Source organism: Sinocyclocheilus rhinocerous, unplaced genomic scaffold, assembly GCF_001515625.1.
Source record: "Sinocyclocheilus rhinocerous isolate Xijiao unplaced genomic scaffold, SAMN03320098_v1.1 scaffold1420, whole genome shotgun sequence".
Taxonomy (NCBI): Eukaryota; Metazoa; Chordata; class Actinopteri; order Cypriniformes; family Cyprinidae; genus Sinocyclocheilus; species Sinocyclocheilus rhinocerous.
In genome coordinates, this window is record NW_015666537.1 from 411970 (window position 1) to 428955 (window position 16986).

The 16986-nt window shown below is 35.9% G+C and overlaps 4 protein-coding genes across 7 annotated transcripts; 2 read left to right on the top strand and 2 right to left on the bottom strand.

The window, feature by feature from the left end:
• Window positions 1-98: 98 nt before the first annotated feature.
• Window positions 99-2009, bottom strand: tmem70 (transmembrane protein 70). 3 transcript variants are annotated; one of them, XR_001638886.1, is made up of 4 exons: window positions 1738-2009; window positions 1022-1121; window positions 313-868; window positions 99-133 (listed from the first exon to the last, which is right to left on the bottom strand). XR_001638886.1 is itself a non-coding variant. In XM_016543945.1 (4 exons), the coding sequence occupies exons 1-4, from the start codon at window positions 1936-1938 to the stop codon at window positions 423-425; spliced, it is 654 nt and encodes a 217-aa protein (XP_016399431.1). In that variant the 5' UTR covers window positions 1939-2009; the 3' UTR covers window positions 256-422. The 3 variants fall into 3 exon arrangements, 2 of the variants coding, with proteins under 2 accessions (XP_016399431.1, XP_016399430.1); XM_016543945.1 differs by lacking the exon at window positions 99-133 and having other exon boundaries at window positions 256-697; window positions 791-868; XM_016543944.1 differs by lacking the exon at window positions 99-133 and having other exon boundaries at window positions 256-868.
• Window positions 2010-2200: 191 nt separating this feature from the next.
• Window positions 2201-4130, top strand: LOC107732583 (transcription elongation factor B polypeptide 1). Of its 2 annotated transcripts, none has more exons than XM_016543949.1 (4): window positions 2201-2311; window positions 2680-2723; window positions 2920-3063; window positions 3454-4130. In XM_016543949.1, exons 2-4 carry the CDS (start codon window positions 2720-2722, stop codon window positions 3642-3644), a joined length of 339 nt encoding a protein of 112 aa, XP_016399435.1. In that variant the 5' UTR covers window positions 2201-2311; window positions 2680-2719; the 3' UTR covers window positions 3645-4130. The 2 variants fall into 2 exon arrangements, with proteins under 2 accessions (XP_016399435.1, XP_016399434.1); XM_016543948.1 differs by having other exon boundaries at window positions 2695-2723.
• Window positions 4131-5232: 1102 nt separating this feature from the next.
• Window positions 5233-11159, top strand: LOC107732582 (ubiquitin-conjugating enzyme E2 W-like). The gene is made up of 6 exons (XM_016543947.1): window positions 5233-5322; window positions 5867-5958; window positions 9513-9615; window positions 9702-9857; window positions 9944-10019; window positions 10163-11159. Exons 1-6 carry the CDS (start codon window positions 5308-5310, stop codon window positions 10174-10176), a joined length of 456 nt encoding a protein of 151 aa, XP_016399433.1. The 5' UTR covers window positions 5233-5307; the 3' UTR covers window positions 10177-11159.
• Window positions 11160-13605: 2446 nt separating this feature from the next.
• LOC107732566 (retinol dehydrogenase 10-B-like) lies at window positions 13606-16531 on the bottom strand. The gene is made up of 6 exons (XM_016543924.1): window positions 15903-16531; window positions 14939-15174; window positions 14729-14827; window positions 14474-14619; window positions 14247-14378; window positions 13606-14160 (listed from the first exon to the last, which is right to left on the bottom strand). The coding sequence occupies exons 1-6, from the start codon at window positions 16162-16164 to the stop codon at window positions 14037-14039; spliced, it is 999 nt and encodes a 332-aa protein (XP_016399410.1). The 5' UTR covers window positions 16165-16531; the 3' UTR covers window positions 13606-14036.
• Between the last annotated feature and the right edge of the window lie 455 nt (window positions 16532-16986).

Below are 16986 nucleotides of genomic sequence, written 5' to 3' on the forward strand. Positions count from 1 at the left end.
ACATAACTGTCATGTTTTTGTGAATAAAACTCGTAGGCTAACAGATATTACTTATCTGAAATTATTATAATGTGTCACAGTAATGCCGTGCACTTAACTTCCCCTTTAGATAGAAAGGTCACAGGCTGTACCTCTATAAACAAATAGTGTGAGAATAAGGAAGTACAAGAAAATAGAAGTTAGACGATGAAAGATGTAGAATAATGCAACAAGCAGGGAATTCAGACAGGGAGTGCAAATGCTAAATATGACTTCTCATTTATTTACACTCTCGTACAAGTTTCTGCATCACAACTATACTGGATGACATACCAGCCTGTCAATATGTAATACATTACAACGGTCCATTGAAATGATGAAAAGAAATTCCTAGTAGACATTTTGGTTGCCCCGGAGCACTGGACAGACTTGGCTTGGACAAGTTAACTTTTCTCTGGTTTGTTCAGGTCATCTGTGTCAAAAGAAAAGGGCTGGTCATAACCCATGAGGTGGTTGTAGTCGTGGGGCAGAGGAAAAAGCATTGGGTTGACCAGCAGTGAGCGTTTCTTGGCATAAAAACTGGTGAACATCCGACTGACATCAGGGATAACAACATCACTCTGATGGAACACAGTCCGTTTCGCCATTAGAAGGGCGCTGTAAGTGATGGCCGTGTACATCTCTGTCTCCTTGTTGTGGTACAGGCGTACTACATAACCTTTGGTGATCAAGTGGAGGAGAACAGGAGTCAGAAATGTGAAGAAACCTATAATGCCACAAAACGCCACTTGCAGTGCCAAGCTGTTTACACCTATGCCTGTTTTCAGGAGGACATATGGCATCACGCAGAGACTAAACATGCTGCTGGAGTAGGAGAAAAACTTCACGCCTACAACAAAAGAGCAGATTTAACTCGTTAGATTATTTTAGAAGTCTAATGTAAAGAAATTCACTGCAGCGTTTGATAATTGTGTCTGTTTGGTAGTTTATGTGGTGTTTTACAGGTATAGATGCTGCATGTTCTTTAAGCCAGGTAATTTACCAAGGACAGCTTTTCCCAGGTTGCCTGTGTAGATCAATTCTCCATCTTCAGGCTGGACTGGTAAGGGTTTATACCATCTAACAGCACAATATGGTTGGACCTACGGAGATACAAATCTATTAAGAGTAGCACTTCTGAACACTCAGATACAAAAACCGCTTCTCAGTTAAGTATAGATGTTTTTTTTTTCTTCAGATTTTAGATTCAAATTGTTAGATTGTTTGATATTTTTTTAGAATAAAATTAATGCACTAATAAAACATTACATTAATAAAAATGTATGTATTTTGAAAAATAAAGTGCATTTTTAAAAGCTGCAACTGTTAAGCTTTTCGAGCACTATAAATATGTCATAATCATTTTTGAAAATAGCACCTAATTAGATCATGTGGATCTAAATATATTTTAAATAGCCTATAGTTACATTATCTTACGTTTACATTTTATATATTTTTACATTTTCTTTTGATATGTTTCTGCAGGACAGGCCTATTTCAATTCATTTTATTATTATTATTATTGTATATTAGAAATTGCTCAAATAAATTAATTAAATTAAATTAAATAATAAACGTATTTTATGTTGTTGGACCGGATCTGTGGATCTGGTTGGACTCTTCTCTGCTCATTCAAATGATGAAAACATAAAAGAAATAACAACCGGCCTTTTTTGTCCAGTCATTGCATATTTGATAGTCTTCTACTAGGTAGGCTACCTTTTTTGCACGGGCTTTTAAAAATGACCTTCGCATCTCATGCAGCAAATGATCCTGCCTCCTTAAAACCGCAGCATGAGTGTGGCAAATATTCCCATTGCTGTGTAATATCGGACGAACAGCGACTTGGAGATTTCTTATGATCTGTTGCTGGTTTTTTGACAGACGCCGAAACCCCTGTAAAATCCCAATCTGATACATTTTATCATGTGGCGTTTTCCTACTTCCTCAGACAGCAAGACGACTAACCACCGGAAGCAATTTGGTCTGCGAGCACACATGTAGTCCATCTGATTATAGGCTGCACAAAAAACATCATAGGTGTAAAGAAGTATATATCTTACACATTACACTTTAAATACACTTCAACCGAAAACACACAATTCTGATGTGTTATTAATTATTAAAGCATATGGAGGAGGACTCTTATTTTGTAATGTCTATAACGGAAGTGCATTGATTCTCTGCCCGACAATTGTTTCCTGTTGTCGGCAGTGACAACAGAAGAAGCAGTTCCCAGAAGCGTATCGGAGAGAAAACTGAAAAAACTGCCCCGACCACCAGCTCGATCTTAGTGAGTTGAAACATTATATCGTTTATTTAATTATGACTATTTAATCTTGATTCGTGCGAGTGCTGTCTACTGGAATATTTGTTGAAAAATGCGATTTGTACGCTGTGCTTGAGCTAACTGGGAAGGTAATGATGTATTGTACTGCATGCATGGCCCAGACTCCCACAGGACTAGTGGAGCTGTTTTATTCTTGTGCCAAATGTCAGTCAATATTTATTTATTTTAAAAAAAAAATATATAAATTAGATTACACAGACAATTGGTTCTTGGTCAGCCATTTTCATGGCCATCTATATGTGCTATTACTAACGCTGCTGCATTATATTTTTGTGGGGTTAATTTCTGTTAATTTAAAACGGTTCATTTCTTTCTTAATATTTCAGAGACTGAAAAGGGAAAGCAGTAAGAATGGGTAAGACATTTTTAAGTTTTTGTAAACAAATTAATTAACTACTTAACCTGGACCTAGTCAGTTTGTGTTATTGGGAGAATAAACCAAATGGGACTTTTAAAAATGCATTTCTTAAATTAAGGGATATAATACTGTTTTTTTTCTGCATGATGTTATGTTGGTGGTTTGAGGGTATGATCGCGTTAATACATTTTAGATGGAGAAGAAAAAACCTATGGTGGCTGTGAAGGGCCAGATGCCATGTACGTGAAATTGATCTCCTCTGATGGCCATGAGTTTATTGTGAAGAGAGAACATGCTCTTACATCTGGAACAATCAAAGCTATGCTTAGTGGTCCTGGTGAGTATTTGTTAAAAAAGGAACGAATAACAGTGGATTATGTTAATTTAAAATACATACATCTATCTATCTATTAGAGTTTAAATGATTACTGCTGCATTGTTTATTAGGTGTTATGTATTTTTTGAATGTATTGTTGTTTTCCTGCATTGCTACTGTAGGATCCTTGTATTGTAATTGTGTATTTTTTTTCTTTATTTATGTTTATCTTGATAAAGCATAAAAGTGAGAGTAACATTGTTTTGTCTGTTTTCTTTTTTTGAATGTATTGTTGTTTTCCTGCATTGCTACTGTAGGATCCTTGTATTGTAATTGTGTATTTTTTTCTTTATTTATGTTTATCTTGATAAAGCATAAAAGTGAGAGTAACATTGTTTTGTCTGTTTTCAGGCCAGTTTGCTGAGAATGAAACAAATGAGGTCAACTTTCGAGAGATCCCATCTCACGTTCTTTCTAAAGTGTGCATGTACTTTACATATAAAGTCCGCTATACTAATAGTTCAACAGAAATCCCAGAATTTCCTATTGCCCCAGAAATAGCTCTGGAGCTTCTGATGGCTGCAAACTTTCTAGATTGTTAAACAAAAAAATTAAACTCCTATACACGTCTGGATGCAGAATAAATATGAAAAGCAAAATATTACTGGTTTATTTTATTGGTTTAATACTTTTAGGTTTGCAAACAGAGATATACTGTGCTGACTTAGAAGTATAACTGTTTTTGTTCATTTTTTTTATATTTAAAATGAACAATTTTTTACAATTAGTGGATATCTAAGTTATTTTTATTTCACTTTTTATTGTTTTAATCTTTGACCCAGTATTAACTTGATAATTTCTGTGTTGCAAAATAAAGATGCCTGAAGTGATGCTCCCATATTTTAATGACTAGAACCAGACAGATGTAATTTTATAATGTATCTGTTTATGTTAACAAGTTCAAAATTCAGTTGAAATAGATTTATGCCTTTTCTGCATGTGGATTCATCAGACATAAGTCTTGTAATTGTCCACAGTAGTCATTTATCAGTTGTTTAATGAATAAAATCAGTTGTTCTTGAAAATAATTTCTTTCTTTCTGCTTTGTGGAGTATATATGTGCACGTAACTCTGAGACAGTTCACCCAAAATAAAAATTCTGTTATCATTTACTCACTCAAGTTATTTCATACCTGTATGAATTTATTTCTTCTATTGAACACAAAAGAAGATATTTTGAAGAATGTGGGCAACCAAACAGTTTCTGGTCCCCACTGACTTGTGTGTATTGATCCCCCCCCACATTCTTCAAAATATCTTCTTTTATGTTTAACAGGAGAAAGAAAATCCTACAGGTTTGGAACAACTTGAGTCAGTAAATGATGAAAAAAATTTGAATTTTTGAATGAGCTGTCACTTTAAATCAAACAGTGACTTCACTTATTGGGCACAAAATCCTAAAAAGAAGACCCCCAAATTAACAGTTTAAATTGAATATTTCTTCTGTTCTCCATGCATCTTTTTGCATTTTTGAAAGTTAATGACACCAAGGGATATTTCTAGCTGGGTTTACTATGATATTAAAGGAATATCCTGCAGATATAAATGAGGAATTATCAAACTTAAAAAAAAAAAGCACCTAAATATACAATGTATTGATATATAATACATTTAAATGTATCAAATATTATATAACAATATTACATTAAAACATTCAATATTTTAAATAAACAATTTATTATTGGTCACTACAATGGTTTGATGCTTTTGAATGTTTCCTTTAACGTTTTTGTCTTTCTGCTGTTCACGTTTAGCTGAAAGTGTTAATTGGCAGACTTCACTGTTACAATTTATTTATCCAATATAGCGGGGCACGTTGTCACAAAAGGTCAATGAACTTTATCTTTCTTCTGCTATAACAGAGGAAATGTACAATTAATTAAAGGTATGTACCTACATGAAATTTACTTTTAAAAATAAACCCACCCTGAGCAATATTTACTGGAGTAAAAAGTGTAGCAACAAGCGCAGTCTCCCTATTTAAATGATGCCTAATTCGGGTTCGCACAAAACGTTACACTATAGTTGTTTCGTATTTTCTTACGTAAAAAAGGAGGATCTTTAGACTATTTTGGCTTATATAAAAGGATTTCAGCATGTTCACCTGTAGTACCTCCCCCTAAACATTGTTGCATTGCGGTTCCATGACAAACCCTTGTCAGACGTCATTCGGCCAATCGCCTTCTTCTACAGTGGCTTTCCATCATGGCGTCTATGCAGGTGAGTATCTCCCTACATAGGCTACTCAAGCAACTATTTTTCACACATATCTTTGACACGTACCGGGTTTCGTCTAGTGTCCCTGCCAGTATTGATCTGAACCCGGGAGAGTACGCTGTTTCATTTGTACGCACATTTGTTTACTTTGTAAGCTAACGTTCAGTCAGTCTGACAACCCAACAAACTCTGTGCTGTCACATCACATACTGTTGTAGCGGTGGAAGACGATCCTTATGAAAGCGATGTGAAACGGGAATTATGAAGCAGAGTTCTTCCGGAGCTATAAATAATTGTAATGGTGCTTAATCGCTAGCTTCTATATTAGTGCAACTCGTTTGTTTGACTAGCTCGTTGTTAGCAATCTGCTTGCTAGTTGTATTTTCAGTACTTTTCGTACACTATTTTTTTTGGTTTAATTTAGGTGAAGTGTTTAAAATCATACACTTTGTATTAAAATGGTGGATTAGTGGTTTAGAATGATGTAATGAGGGCTGTCCTGTTTTTACTGAGTTATCTTTTAAATCAAGTTATTTTCGCTTTCCAGAAGCGATTACAAAAGGAATTGTTGGCATTGCAAAGTGATCCACCTCCTGGAATGACACTGAATGAGAGAAGTGTGCAGAACACAATCACTGAGTAAGTTGTGAAATGTGTAAAGATGTAAGATCGAGCAGTAGAGGCTGGATTATATTTTGACAACCTGCAACCTTTCCTTAAAGGGGTCATATGATGCGATTTCAATTTTTCCTTTCTCTTTGGAGTGTTACAAGCTCTTGGTGCATAAAGAAGATCTGTAAAGTTGCAAACACTAAAGTCTCAAAACCAAAGAGATATTCTTTATAAAAGTTAAGAGTTAACCACACCCTCCTAAAACGGCTCGTTCTAACACGCCCACACATTTCTACCTCACTATGTGGGAAGATTTACATAACGCCGCCCAAATGTTCACGCAAAAAAAGAAGGCGTAACTTACATTTTATGGAGGACCGTTGCTGGCCAATCACAGCACACCTTGCTTTTTCAGACCGATGAGCTTTGTAAAAATCGACGCGTTTCAAAAAGGCGGGGCATAGAGGAGAAACAATAATGTACAGTATGTGGAAAATAATGTGTTTTTTTTACTTTAAACCGCATAAACACATTTCATTACACCAAATACACAAAATAATGTTCTTTTTAGCAGCATCATATGACCCCTTTAAAGTTGGCATGAAATGAAAATGCATACATTTTCTAAATACATGTAATAGATTTTATCGTGAACAATTCGTCCATACACATTTTTAAATGTTTTGACCTCATAATGTTTAATCAGTATGTCAACTGGATCTTCCAGTGAAAATGACAGAATTGATGAAGTATGCAGACTTTTCCAAAATTGTAATCATCTTAAACCCCGCCCTTTCAAGCCCAGGTTTATCTTCCTCCACTTTTGAGTACAAAAGTACTTCTTCGGTTTCATTTACTCACACTTATGTCGTTGTAAACTCATGAGACTTTGATTCAGGGGTGGGCAAACTTTTGATTTCAAGGGCCACATCAAGTTTTCCACACCAAGTGAGGGGCCGCATAGTTATGTGTATGACAAATTAAGCTTTTTTTAATTATTAAATTGACCACTACTGTATACTGTATGTATACTTGTACATACATGGCAGTTCTATTCTTCTACCATCTGCTTTATTTTTTATGAGCACTTTGACACAGATAAGTTGCATTGGTGTACAAGTCGATTGATGTATGACACATTTTATCATGTCATTCATAAATCATGTAAAATAAACGAAACGTTTACAAACATTAGAAACATGTATATATTCCCCTCACTCCACAAAAAAATCCTGTAAATTTAGCAGTGTTTAGAACAGAAAAAGGAACAAAAATATAAGTAAAAACAAACACAAATTATAGTGGCATTCACTATAAACATTTATTAAAAACGCCCAACCGAAATATTTTTAAAATGCTTTATGCTCTGTAGACCTTCCAGTAGGAGAACAGATGCCAGTGTTAGGCTATGACTTGATTGCTTTAAATAAGTCGCCTTGGAAATCGTAGCACGTTTCAGATGATTAAAACGTGATTTATAATCCAGAAAATAACTATATCCATTGTCATAAAAATATGTGTGGAAAACGTAATCTTTGCCAGATATAATGAAAAATTATTTCCATGTTTTCCCCACAAAATTACAGTGCCTGTGACGTGAGCAGGAGGATAGCCTAACACTGGCATTTGTTCTCCTACTGGAAGGTCTACAGAGCATAAAGCATTTTTAAAATAGTAGGCTACCAATACAAGGTATTTTTTTAAACAAATGAACACTTTCATATTTTTAAAACAAGTTACAATTATGCCAGTTTCATAAAAATATGTGTGGAAAACGTAATCTTTGCCAGATATAACAAAAAATTATTTCCATGTTTTCCCCACAAAATTACAGTGCCTGTGACATGAGCAGGAGGATAGCCTAACACTGGCATTTGTTCTCCTACTGGAAGGTCTACAGAGCATAAAGCATTTTTAAAATAGTAGGCTACCAATACAAGGTATTTTTTTAAACAAATGAACACTTTCATATTTTTAAAACAAGTTACAATTATGCCAGTTTTGCACGGGGTGTATATTTTTATATTTTATTTTGTATTTGAGCTGTGTGGCTTGGATGCGGCGTTCGTCAAAAATAGACTAGGCGCCTATCTATAGCGAAGCGGCGCAGAGAGCCGCTTCTGGGCCGCTTCAGAAACATGGTATAACACAAGCATTGACTAGAATGGCTGCGATCAGCTCCGGTGGCCGCGTCGGAGCCGTAAAGCCTGTGTTATACTTTCCGCATGAGCAATCCGGACGCTTCACGGACAACACGGACTACTTGTATTTATACTACCGAAAGCCGGTCCGCGGAGGTGTTCCATACATGCGCAGTAGATCGGCTTGAACAGTAAACAAACATGTGAACAAACAATTGCCCAGAGTTATTGCACTGTGACGAGAGAGGCGGGTGGAGTAAATGCTAATGCGCGACACCTGCGCCACTCACCGGTCTCGAGTCCCACGGAGGAGCTCCGGAAGGATAAAAGGAGGAGTGACGACAGTGTGGGATGAGAGAAGACCAGGGGTGTATTCCAGAAAGCACGGTTAACTTACCGTCAGCTAAACCCTGAACTTTCGGTTGATTAACCCCAAACCTTGCTTACTTGAGGTATGTGGTTCCAAAAACGCATCCGGGAGTAAGTTCATTCAACTCCGAGTATGTTCCTGGTTAAAGGGGTCATATGATCCGTGCTGGTTGCTGAGGAAATACTACAACTTTGCGCTGTGGATTGCCGGATCGGCAGAGCGGAGGCCGGAGGGCTAGAGTGAGGAACGGCCGGTGGGCTTGAGAACGGCGCTGCGGGCAGGCTTGCGGCAACCACATGTGACGACCCCGGGCTGGACTCCGCTTCATGCGGTGTAAATCAGGGGTTATATACTGCACTACAGGCTACAGTGCCATCTATTGGATTTTACTGACATTGCATCAAATTAGCCATTTTGGACCATCTCCTCACTGGCCGGATGAAAACTCTCGGCGGGCCGTAGTTTGCCCACCTCTGCTTTAATTCATCATTGAAACACGAATGAAGATATTTTTAATGAAACCAGAGCGATTCCTGTCCATGTAACCAAAACTTTGACTAGTGAAGAAGTTTATAAAGAGATTGTAAGTGTTACCAATATTAACTTAGTGGTTTGATCCAAGTCTTCTGAAGAGACATGTTTAATTAAAATCGCTTCAATTGTGTTATGAAGATGAACGATAGTCTCATGGGTTTGGAACGGCATGAGGGTGAGTAAATGATGAATTTTAATTTCTGGGTAAAATAACTCTTTAAACTATTTAAGTTTCTGCACTGAATGGGTTAATTTATTTGATTTAATACATTTTTTGAATCATCAAAATCTTGGTAGAATGGACTTTCAATGAAATTTCCCAGGTTTCATTAAAATCGCTTCAATTGTGTTATGAAGATGAACGATAGTCTCATGGGTTTGGAACGGCATTAGGGTGAGTAAATGATGAATTTTAATTTCTGGGTAAAATAACTCTTTAAACTATTTAAGTTTCTGCACTGAATGGGTTAATTTATTTGAGTCAAAGCAAGAAACAATGATTGTATTCTCATAAATACACCTTTGTGTTTGTCCAGGTGGTTTATAGATATGGAAGGTGCTCCAGGTACTCTCTATGAAGGAGAGAAGTTTCAGCTCCTCTTCAAATTCAGTGGTCGATATCCTTTTGATTCACCTCAGGTAAACTGTGAATCTTTTATAATATGTTGGTGTTTTTGTCTGTGTCAAAGCTGAATGCTTGTTGCTAATATATATATTGTTTCTAGGTAATGTTCACTGGAGAGAATATACCCATCCATCCGCACGTCTATAGCAACGGTCACATCTGTTTATCTATTTTAACGGAGGACTGGTCACCAGCTCTGTCTGTGCAATCTGTTTGTTTAAGCATTATTAGCATGCTGTCAAGCTGCAAAGAAAAGGTACATTTAACCTTTTAATTAACCAAATTGGGAAAGGTTAATAATTTAATTAATTACGGTTGTCTAATGAACTGTTTGCTTTTCAGCAACGCCCTCCAGATAACTCCTTTTATGTAAAGACATGTAATAAGAATCCAAAGAAAACGAAGTGGTGGTACCACGGTGAGTGTATCCCGTTATCTTCAATAGAACTACTTTTCATGTGAGTTATTTTAGTGTCTGACCAAAGTTCAGATCACATTGTTTGCTTTGCTCTCGCTCTCTATGCTAAATTCATGTCTTCTTTTTTTGTTTTGTTGTTTCAGATGATACATGCTAGTATCCTCACAATTTTGATATATAAACAGACTTTTCCAAGTACATCAAGTACTTTATGATACAATCTTTTGGGTTAAGACTGAACCCGCAGACCCTGGGATGGTGATTTATGTGTGGATTAGGTGTACACTTCTGCTGACTGGAAAAAGTGCATAAAAACTGCAGGAATGTAACCCACCCGGCAAGTATATTTTGATGGAAGCAAGATGTGGAGCTTTTCTTTTTTAAATTTTTTTTTTATTTTGTTATGTTTGATTTACGTTGTATTGTTTTCTTTCATAAGTCTCTAAGGTTTTGCACCAATTGTGAAGTAATAACTTGGGTTTGGAATAAAAGGAAAGTCAGTGCAAATCAGAAACCCAGCTACTGTAATGGATCGATCATCAAAAGCAGAGACAGATGTCTATCTTTGCCTTGCTAGGTTATGCACTGTGAAATTCGAACAGGGCGTATTTTTACATATATTTTATGTAATATTTTAGTTGTATATTTTAAAACCATAGTTTATTTTAAAACATAAGCCATTTTAAGTTGAAAATGTAGCTGGGTGTGGTGTATGAATGTCATATTTACAGATATGTACAAATTTAATGCAGGGTGTTGATCATATGGCATGATCTTAAAGGTTATTTGGAATTACACCGATGCTTTATGGGTTAGGATTTAAGCACTGGTTTTATAGATATACCCCCATTTTGTGTAGTTACAATGAGGTAACTTTAAGCATAATCACTTTGTCTTTTATGTGAAGCTCTATCTAGTTATATTAAAATTGTCTGTTTGATTTAATGATTTATCCTACTGTGCTGGGAAAGGTTCTTTTAAAAAGACGACTTTTCCATGCTGTTAGCTTTAGAAAAAGTAAAGTTTGTCTTCATTGTTTTGTTAAAACCTTATTTAACTTTATTTAAAAGAAATGTTCTTATTAAAGTAATATATTTTGAAAAGCTGTCATGTATTTCAATTAGACTACTTTACGAATGTGTATTGTGGGACTTCAAATATTGTTTGAGTAATGAACTTATCCTCAAAATTGTCGGACTCTGATGGTATACAAGCAGTGTGTTTTATATAAGGCAATTATGACAATTACAAACACCAGCATTGACGCTATTTTGTGATTGAATGCTGATCTGTCCACTAGAGGGAAGCACAGTAATGTAAACAGATTCGTTACATTCACATTCATGTTTGTTGCAGGCAAAGCAGCAAACTACTAAACTACTGTTCAAAAGTTCAGGGTTGGATTTTTTTATTTTTTATTTTTTTAATGCAAGGCTACATTAATTTGGTAAAAAATACAGTAAGACTGTAATATTGCGAAACATTATTAAATATCTGTTTTCTTTTTTAATACATTTAAATATATAAATGTATCCCTGTGATGGCAAAGCTGAATTTTCAGCAGCCATTACTTACAGTGTTCAATGTCACATGATCCTTCAGAAATCATTCTAATATGCTGATTTGGTGCTCAGGCAACATTTCTTCTTATTATTATTATCAATGTTTAAAAACTGGTGCTTGATATTTCTCTGAAAACCGTGAATAGAAAGTAACCATGTAAGTCACTATTGACCAATTTAATGGATAACTGCTGAATGAAAGTATTAATTTCTAAAAAAAAATAATAATAATAATAATAAAATCTCTTGAACGGTAATGTAAGTCTTAATGCTACACTGTAAAAAATGACAGTGAATTTAACAGTAAAAGACTGTAAAAAATGCTACAGTAAAAACCTGTTAAATGGTTAAAGGTAAATTCCCCTACTATATACGGTGAAAAACTGTATTGGACATTAATTTTACGGTAGTATACCGTTTTTGGAAGTGGAAAAGAATTCCCTGTTACATAAAACTTGTCAAATGTAAACTACAATCTCTCTCAAAGCAATTCTTGGTGAAGCAAAATAATTGTCAGTGCATAATTAATAATTTTTACTACAGATTCCAGTGAAAGCACATCACAAACACCTTACAATGGCTGCTACACAACCAATCGTTCTTTTATGCTGTCATCTCTAATGAGGAATAAACTGCATACTTTTTGAGTTTGTACAAGGGGCCCTTTATTGTTTATTGGTATTTAGGCTGAAAGTGGAGTTATCTAATCCAGTGGTTCCCAACCCTAGTCCTGGAGGCACCCCAACATTGCACGTTTCGCATGTCTCCTTAATCAAACACACCTGATTCAGGTCATCAGTTCATTAGTAGAGACTTCAAGACCTGAAATTGGTGTGTCAGAGAAAGGAGACATGCAAAATGTGCAGTGTTGGGGTGCCTCCAGGACCAGGGTTGGGAACCACTGATCTAATCCACAGACAGGCGTCACTTGTTGGCTTTTATTCACTGACCTGTCAGTGAATAAACTGTCAGGTTTTTGTTAGGCCGTGCCATGAGTAACACTGGCAGCTTTCTTAATAATCTGTTGAAGGAAGTGTACATAGATGAGGTCTGTGCTTTCCTTATGTCTGACTTTAGGCACAATACAGAATCCATTGTATTCCGACCCCTACGAAATCCACTCTGATATGGAGATAAAAGAGTTTTATTTTCCAGGAAGAATGTTATTCTTTCTGTGATCATTCGTTCCATGATTTTGCATAAATGTGAAGTCAAGGCAATTGGTCTGTAACTAGAAGGATCTGATGGGTCTTTCCCTGGTTTAAGAACGGGTACTATTATTGCTTGTTTCCATACTGAAGGAAGTTGTCCAGTATCCCAAATTTGGTTAAACAGATTTAATATTATTTCTAACGAGTTATCTGTCATGTGTGCCAACATTTTATAACATACCCCATCTTTCCCTGGAGTTGTCTGTCGAGCACTAATTATTGCTCTTTTTAACTCAAACATGTTTAATGGTAGGTCTAATGGATTTTCCGACATTTAAATCAGCATTTAAGTTCATTTAATTCGTTCTTATATCAAGTTTTCTCTGCATTAACATTTTTTTTTCAGCATATGCACATTTAAAACAAGTCTCGTCCTTTCCCTAAGAAGCCCCATCATTCTGAAAAAGCTTTTCATGCATGTTCAGTTACATGATAATATTTTCAGATGTGTTTTATATCCTCACCTGACTATTAAATGTAAATATTTGAAAGTAAAAGTACAATTCTTATTTTAATAGGCTGGCTGTGTGCTTTCAAATGTCAAAGATAATTTATTAACAAGGTACATCATCACTGAGATTATAGCTGTTTAGTGCTTTGGAATGTTTCTTGCAGTGGAACGCATAAATGAGATGTACCATTCAAAGTGGAGAAAATGCAGATGATGGATTTTAAGCATGGATTTAACCTCCTTGTTTGAAAATCTGCCATGACTGTCATGCCATGAACATTTATACAGAAACCAAATCACCTTTTTTCCACTTAGCATTAAGGGGAAAAGGAAACTGTACATGGTTAATTTGAAGACAATTAACAATAAGCACTTGGGGCAATTTCTGTTAATATTTTGCTTTAATCATTGTTGTTGTCCAAATAATCAACACATCAAGACCACAAAGGCAACAAGAAGAAATACTTTCATTACATCGTGCATTTCATAGTGTTATTAGGAGGATAAAACCTCTAAAGTGACAAAGTCTTGGAATGTTGAGAAGAAAGCAACAATACTTGACAAATAAAATGTGAATACATATAAATAGGTGACAGGCCTTAAGCAACCTTACAGTAACACACAACATTTCATTATTAAAGCTAATCGCTACATAGTGTTCTACATTTGTAATTATTGCAACCTCAAAGTTGACAGCAAAAATTCATCTTAAAAAAAAAAAAAAACAATGTACAGTTTCAGCATTCCAGAGGAACTAACACAGAATTTTGCAGCATTGCTCAGTCAGAACCAGTTAGATTCCAGTCTTTGATTCATTGTTGTTTGTGGACTCCTTCCGTTGAGCCAGAAATGGGTACATGCATTTATCAGCACCGATAAATCTGTACATGGAAACAATGGCATCAAATGGCAAAACACTGCAAAATATGAGAGAATGAAGACAATTATAAATAGACAGCTTAAATAAAACAAGAATATTTAAGTATTTGACATATTTACTCACGTTTTCATGAAGGTGACCATGTACATGACTCGTGGCGTGCAGATCATTGGTTGGTCTGTTAGTATGGCTCTCATGGCCTGTTTGACACAGTACTCTGGCTTTAGCGGTGGAAACAATGGAGCCATTTCTTTCCTGTTTAAAAGAGATGAAAGATTGAAAGAGAACAATTAATCAAAATTAGAACATCTCGTCTTCAGAATTAAGGACATGCTGTAAAAACCACAAACCTAATTTTGCAGCCTTTGAACATGCCAGTGTCAACTAAAAAAGGACAGACAAGCGTCATCTTTATTCCATCCTTATCAGCTGCTTTCAGTTCATGGCTCAAGGACTCATGGAAGCCTATGGCTCCGAACTTGCTCGCACAGTAGTCCTACAATAAAGAGGAGAAAAGTGATGTTTCCTGAACTGCAAAAGTGTTTTTGTAACAAACTGTTGTACATTATACGAGATAGAAGATGGAAAAAGTGAGAACTTCTTACCTCTACACCAGCAGTGGTGAACAAGCCCAATGAGCTAGCTACAGTTACAATGTGTCCGTGATTCAGCTCAAGCATCTTGGGAAGGAAAGCCTTTGCAGTCTGTGAATATAAACATATACAGAATCAGAAGATGAACATAAGATATCAAGCGTGAAAAGAGAAGACTGCAAAACTTGACATTAATGGTGCTGATCAAAGCCATATACTGACCCAGAAGTGAGCATGGCAGTTGACCATCATAGTTCTCTCGATAAGCTCATCCGGGCACTCGAGAAGATGACGACCTGAGACAACTCCAGCATTATTGATCAACAGGTCGATGTTGCCCACCTCATTGCGCACCTTCTCTGCAGTTGAATACACACTCTCGCGTTTACTGACGTCGCAAACATACGTGTACACTTTTGGCTGAAACAGAGACAACTCTTGAACACTATCCAAAGACCCTGTAAAAAGAAAAAGATAGATTACGTAAAAATAGAGTATTGCACAATTTTACCCATTTAAAATCTCTCTTATCCCATTTAATCCCAGCAGCAATTACATTTGGATTTTGAAGGGTCTGAAAAGGGTTGTTGATGTACTTAACTCAGAATTGCCAACTAAAAATAAAAGGTACAAAATTGTTAACCTTCTATTCAGTCTTAACTGACCAACTGAGAAAAATTCCCACCAGTTATCATTAATAAAACACATACTTTCATAAAGTCTTTAAAAACTTTCAACTTGGGTTATCTAGTTATAAAATACACGTGTTTACTTTCCTGGGAAAATCTGGGATTAAACGGGTTAAGAAAAAATGTAGGCTATATTCTTAACACTTTACAATAAGGTTTTATTTGTTAACATTAATTAACTGTATTAGCTGACAGGAACCAACAATGACAAATACTTCTAAAGCACTCAATCTTTCTTAAAATTAATGTAACCATTTACAAATACATTATTAAAATCAAAAGTTTTATCGTTATTATTTAATGGACACGAGCTAACATTAACTAGCAATGGCCAGTTGCATTTTATTAACTAACGTTAACAAAGACAAGTACTGTAACAAATGTTTTACAACATAACAATAAGCATAAACTATTTGGGACTTTATTGTACAGTATTACAAAAAAATCTCGTGAAAGACTAACAATAGGGGGAAAGGGTCGTTTACTATTAAACTCACCAGTTTCTCGGTAGATTTCACGCACCATCTCTGCGGTCTCTTCGTTATTCTGTCGGTTGATGTCCCACAGCACAAGGGTCGCTCGTCTCTGGGCAAACTCCAGCGCAAAGAGTCGCCCGAGACCGCTTCCAGCTCCGGTAATTACACACACTTGGCCCTCCACACACTTTTCCCGCGGAGGAATGAACCAGCTAGCACCGGCCAGTAAAAACGACCATATTATTTTAAAAGTGACTACGAATAATTCAGTTACGATATTCATGATATACGCGACTCTGTGTTTCCACTCGCCAAATTAAACAAATTAGACCGACGTTCAGTCCCAACAGCAAAGAAAGAAATCAAACCGCAAATGTGCTCAAAAGAAACACCCTGTCGAGGCTTAAATAAACCCTGGATCCCTCGGCTTTCACTCCAGGATGCCCATAACAGTGTATTTCTGTGGCTCTGTAGCTCTTTAAATATGATCGAACTCACTTGACTTCATAACTTTCCACGCGTGTTTGTGTCCGCCTGGTATGCAAAGCAGTCACCGCGTGTGCGTCATATCTAATGCACTGTTTCCAGACTATCTACATCTCAACACAATGAATTTTGAGAATACAATATCAGCGCAACCAGAAAGTCACTTCTTCTTCTTCTTATGATGTTTAATGGCGGTTGGCAAACCAGCTTTTGGTGCATATTCCGCCACCTACTGGGATGGAGTGTGAGGCGCTGATATCAAGGGAAATGCTAATTCTCAAAACAAAAAAAAACAAAAAAAACAAACAAAAAAAAAACCTTCTACCTATATTTTATTATATAAATTTGTTATTTTCAAAAAATGTATAAGAGCTTTATAACCTTTATGAGAACTGTTTAACACATTCTGTAATGTCATAGAATTAATGCCGTCAGATTTTAATTCCTCTTTTAACTGTATTCTTTCCCTTTCATATGCCCTACAGTTAATCAGCACATGCTCTACAGTTTCTGGAAGTCCACAATGATTACATTGACCAGATTCATGTCTTCCTATCATCTGGAGTGATTTATTAAGAGTAGAGTGTCCAATTCTCAATCGAGATATAACTGTATCATC

Bases quoted from the DNA above. Each gene is read 5' to 3' on its own strand.
- tmem70 (XM_016543944.1), bottom strand. From the start codon at position 1,938: ATGTATCAGATTGGGATTTTACAGGGGTTTCGGCGTCTGTCAAAAAAC. The intron at 1,122-1,737 runs GTAGCCTACCTA...GTATCTCCGTAG, and splicing joins TAAAAGCCCGTGCAAAAAAG to GTCCAACCATATTGTGCTGT. The intron at 869-1,021 runs GTAAATTACCTG...CTTTTGTTGTAG, and splicing joins CCTGGGAAAAGCTGTCCTTG to GCGTGAAGTTTTTCTCCTAC.
- LOC107732566 (XM_016543924.1), bottom strand. From the start codon at position 16,164: ATGAATATCGTAACTGAATTATTCGTAGTCACTTTTAAAATAATATGG. The intron at 15,175-15,902 runs GTGAGTTTAATA...TTCTTTTTACAG, and splicing joins TGAAATCTACCGAGAAACTG to GGTCTTTGGATAGTGTTCAA. The intron at 14,379-14,473 runs GTTTGTGGTTTT...TCTTTTAAACAG, and splicing joins TTCAAAGGCTGCAAAATTAG to GAAAGAAATGGCTCCATTGT.
- LOC107732583 (XM_016543949.1), top strand. The intron at 3,064-3,453 runs GTGAGTATTTGT...GTCTGTTTTCAG, and splicing joins AGCTATGCTTAGTGGTCCTG to GCCAGTTTGCTGAGAATGAA.
- LOC107732582 (XM_016543947.1), top strand. The intron at 9,616-9,701 runs GTAAACTGTGAA...TATTGTTTCTAG, and splicing joins ATCCTTTTGATTCACCTCAG to GTAATGTTCACTGGAGAGAA. The intron at 9,858-9,943 runs GTACATTTAACC...TTTGCTTTTCAG, and splicing joins TGTCAAGCTGCAAAGAAAAG to CAACGCCCTCCAGATAACTC.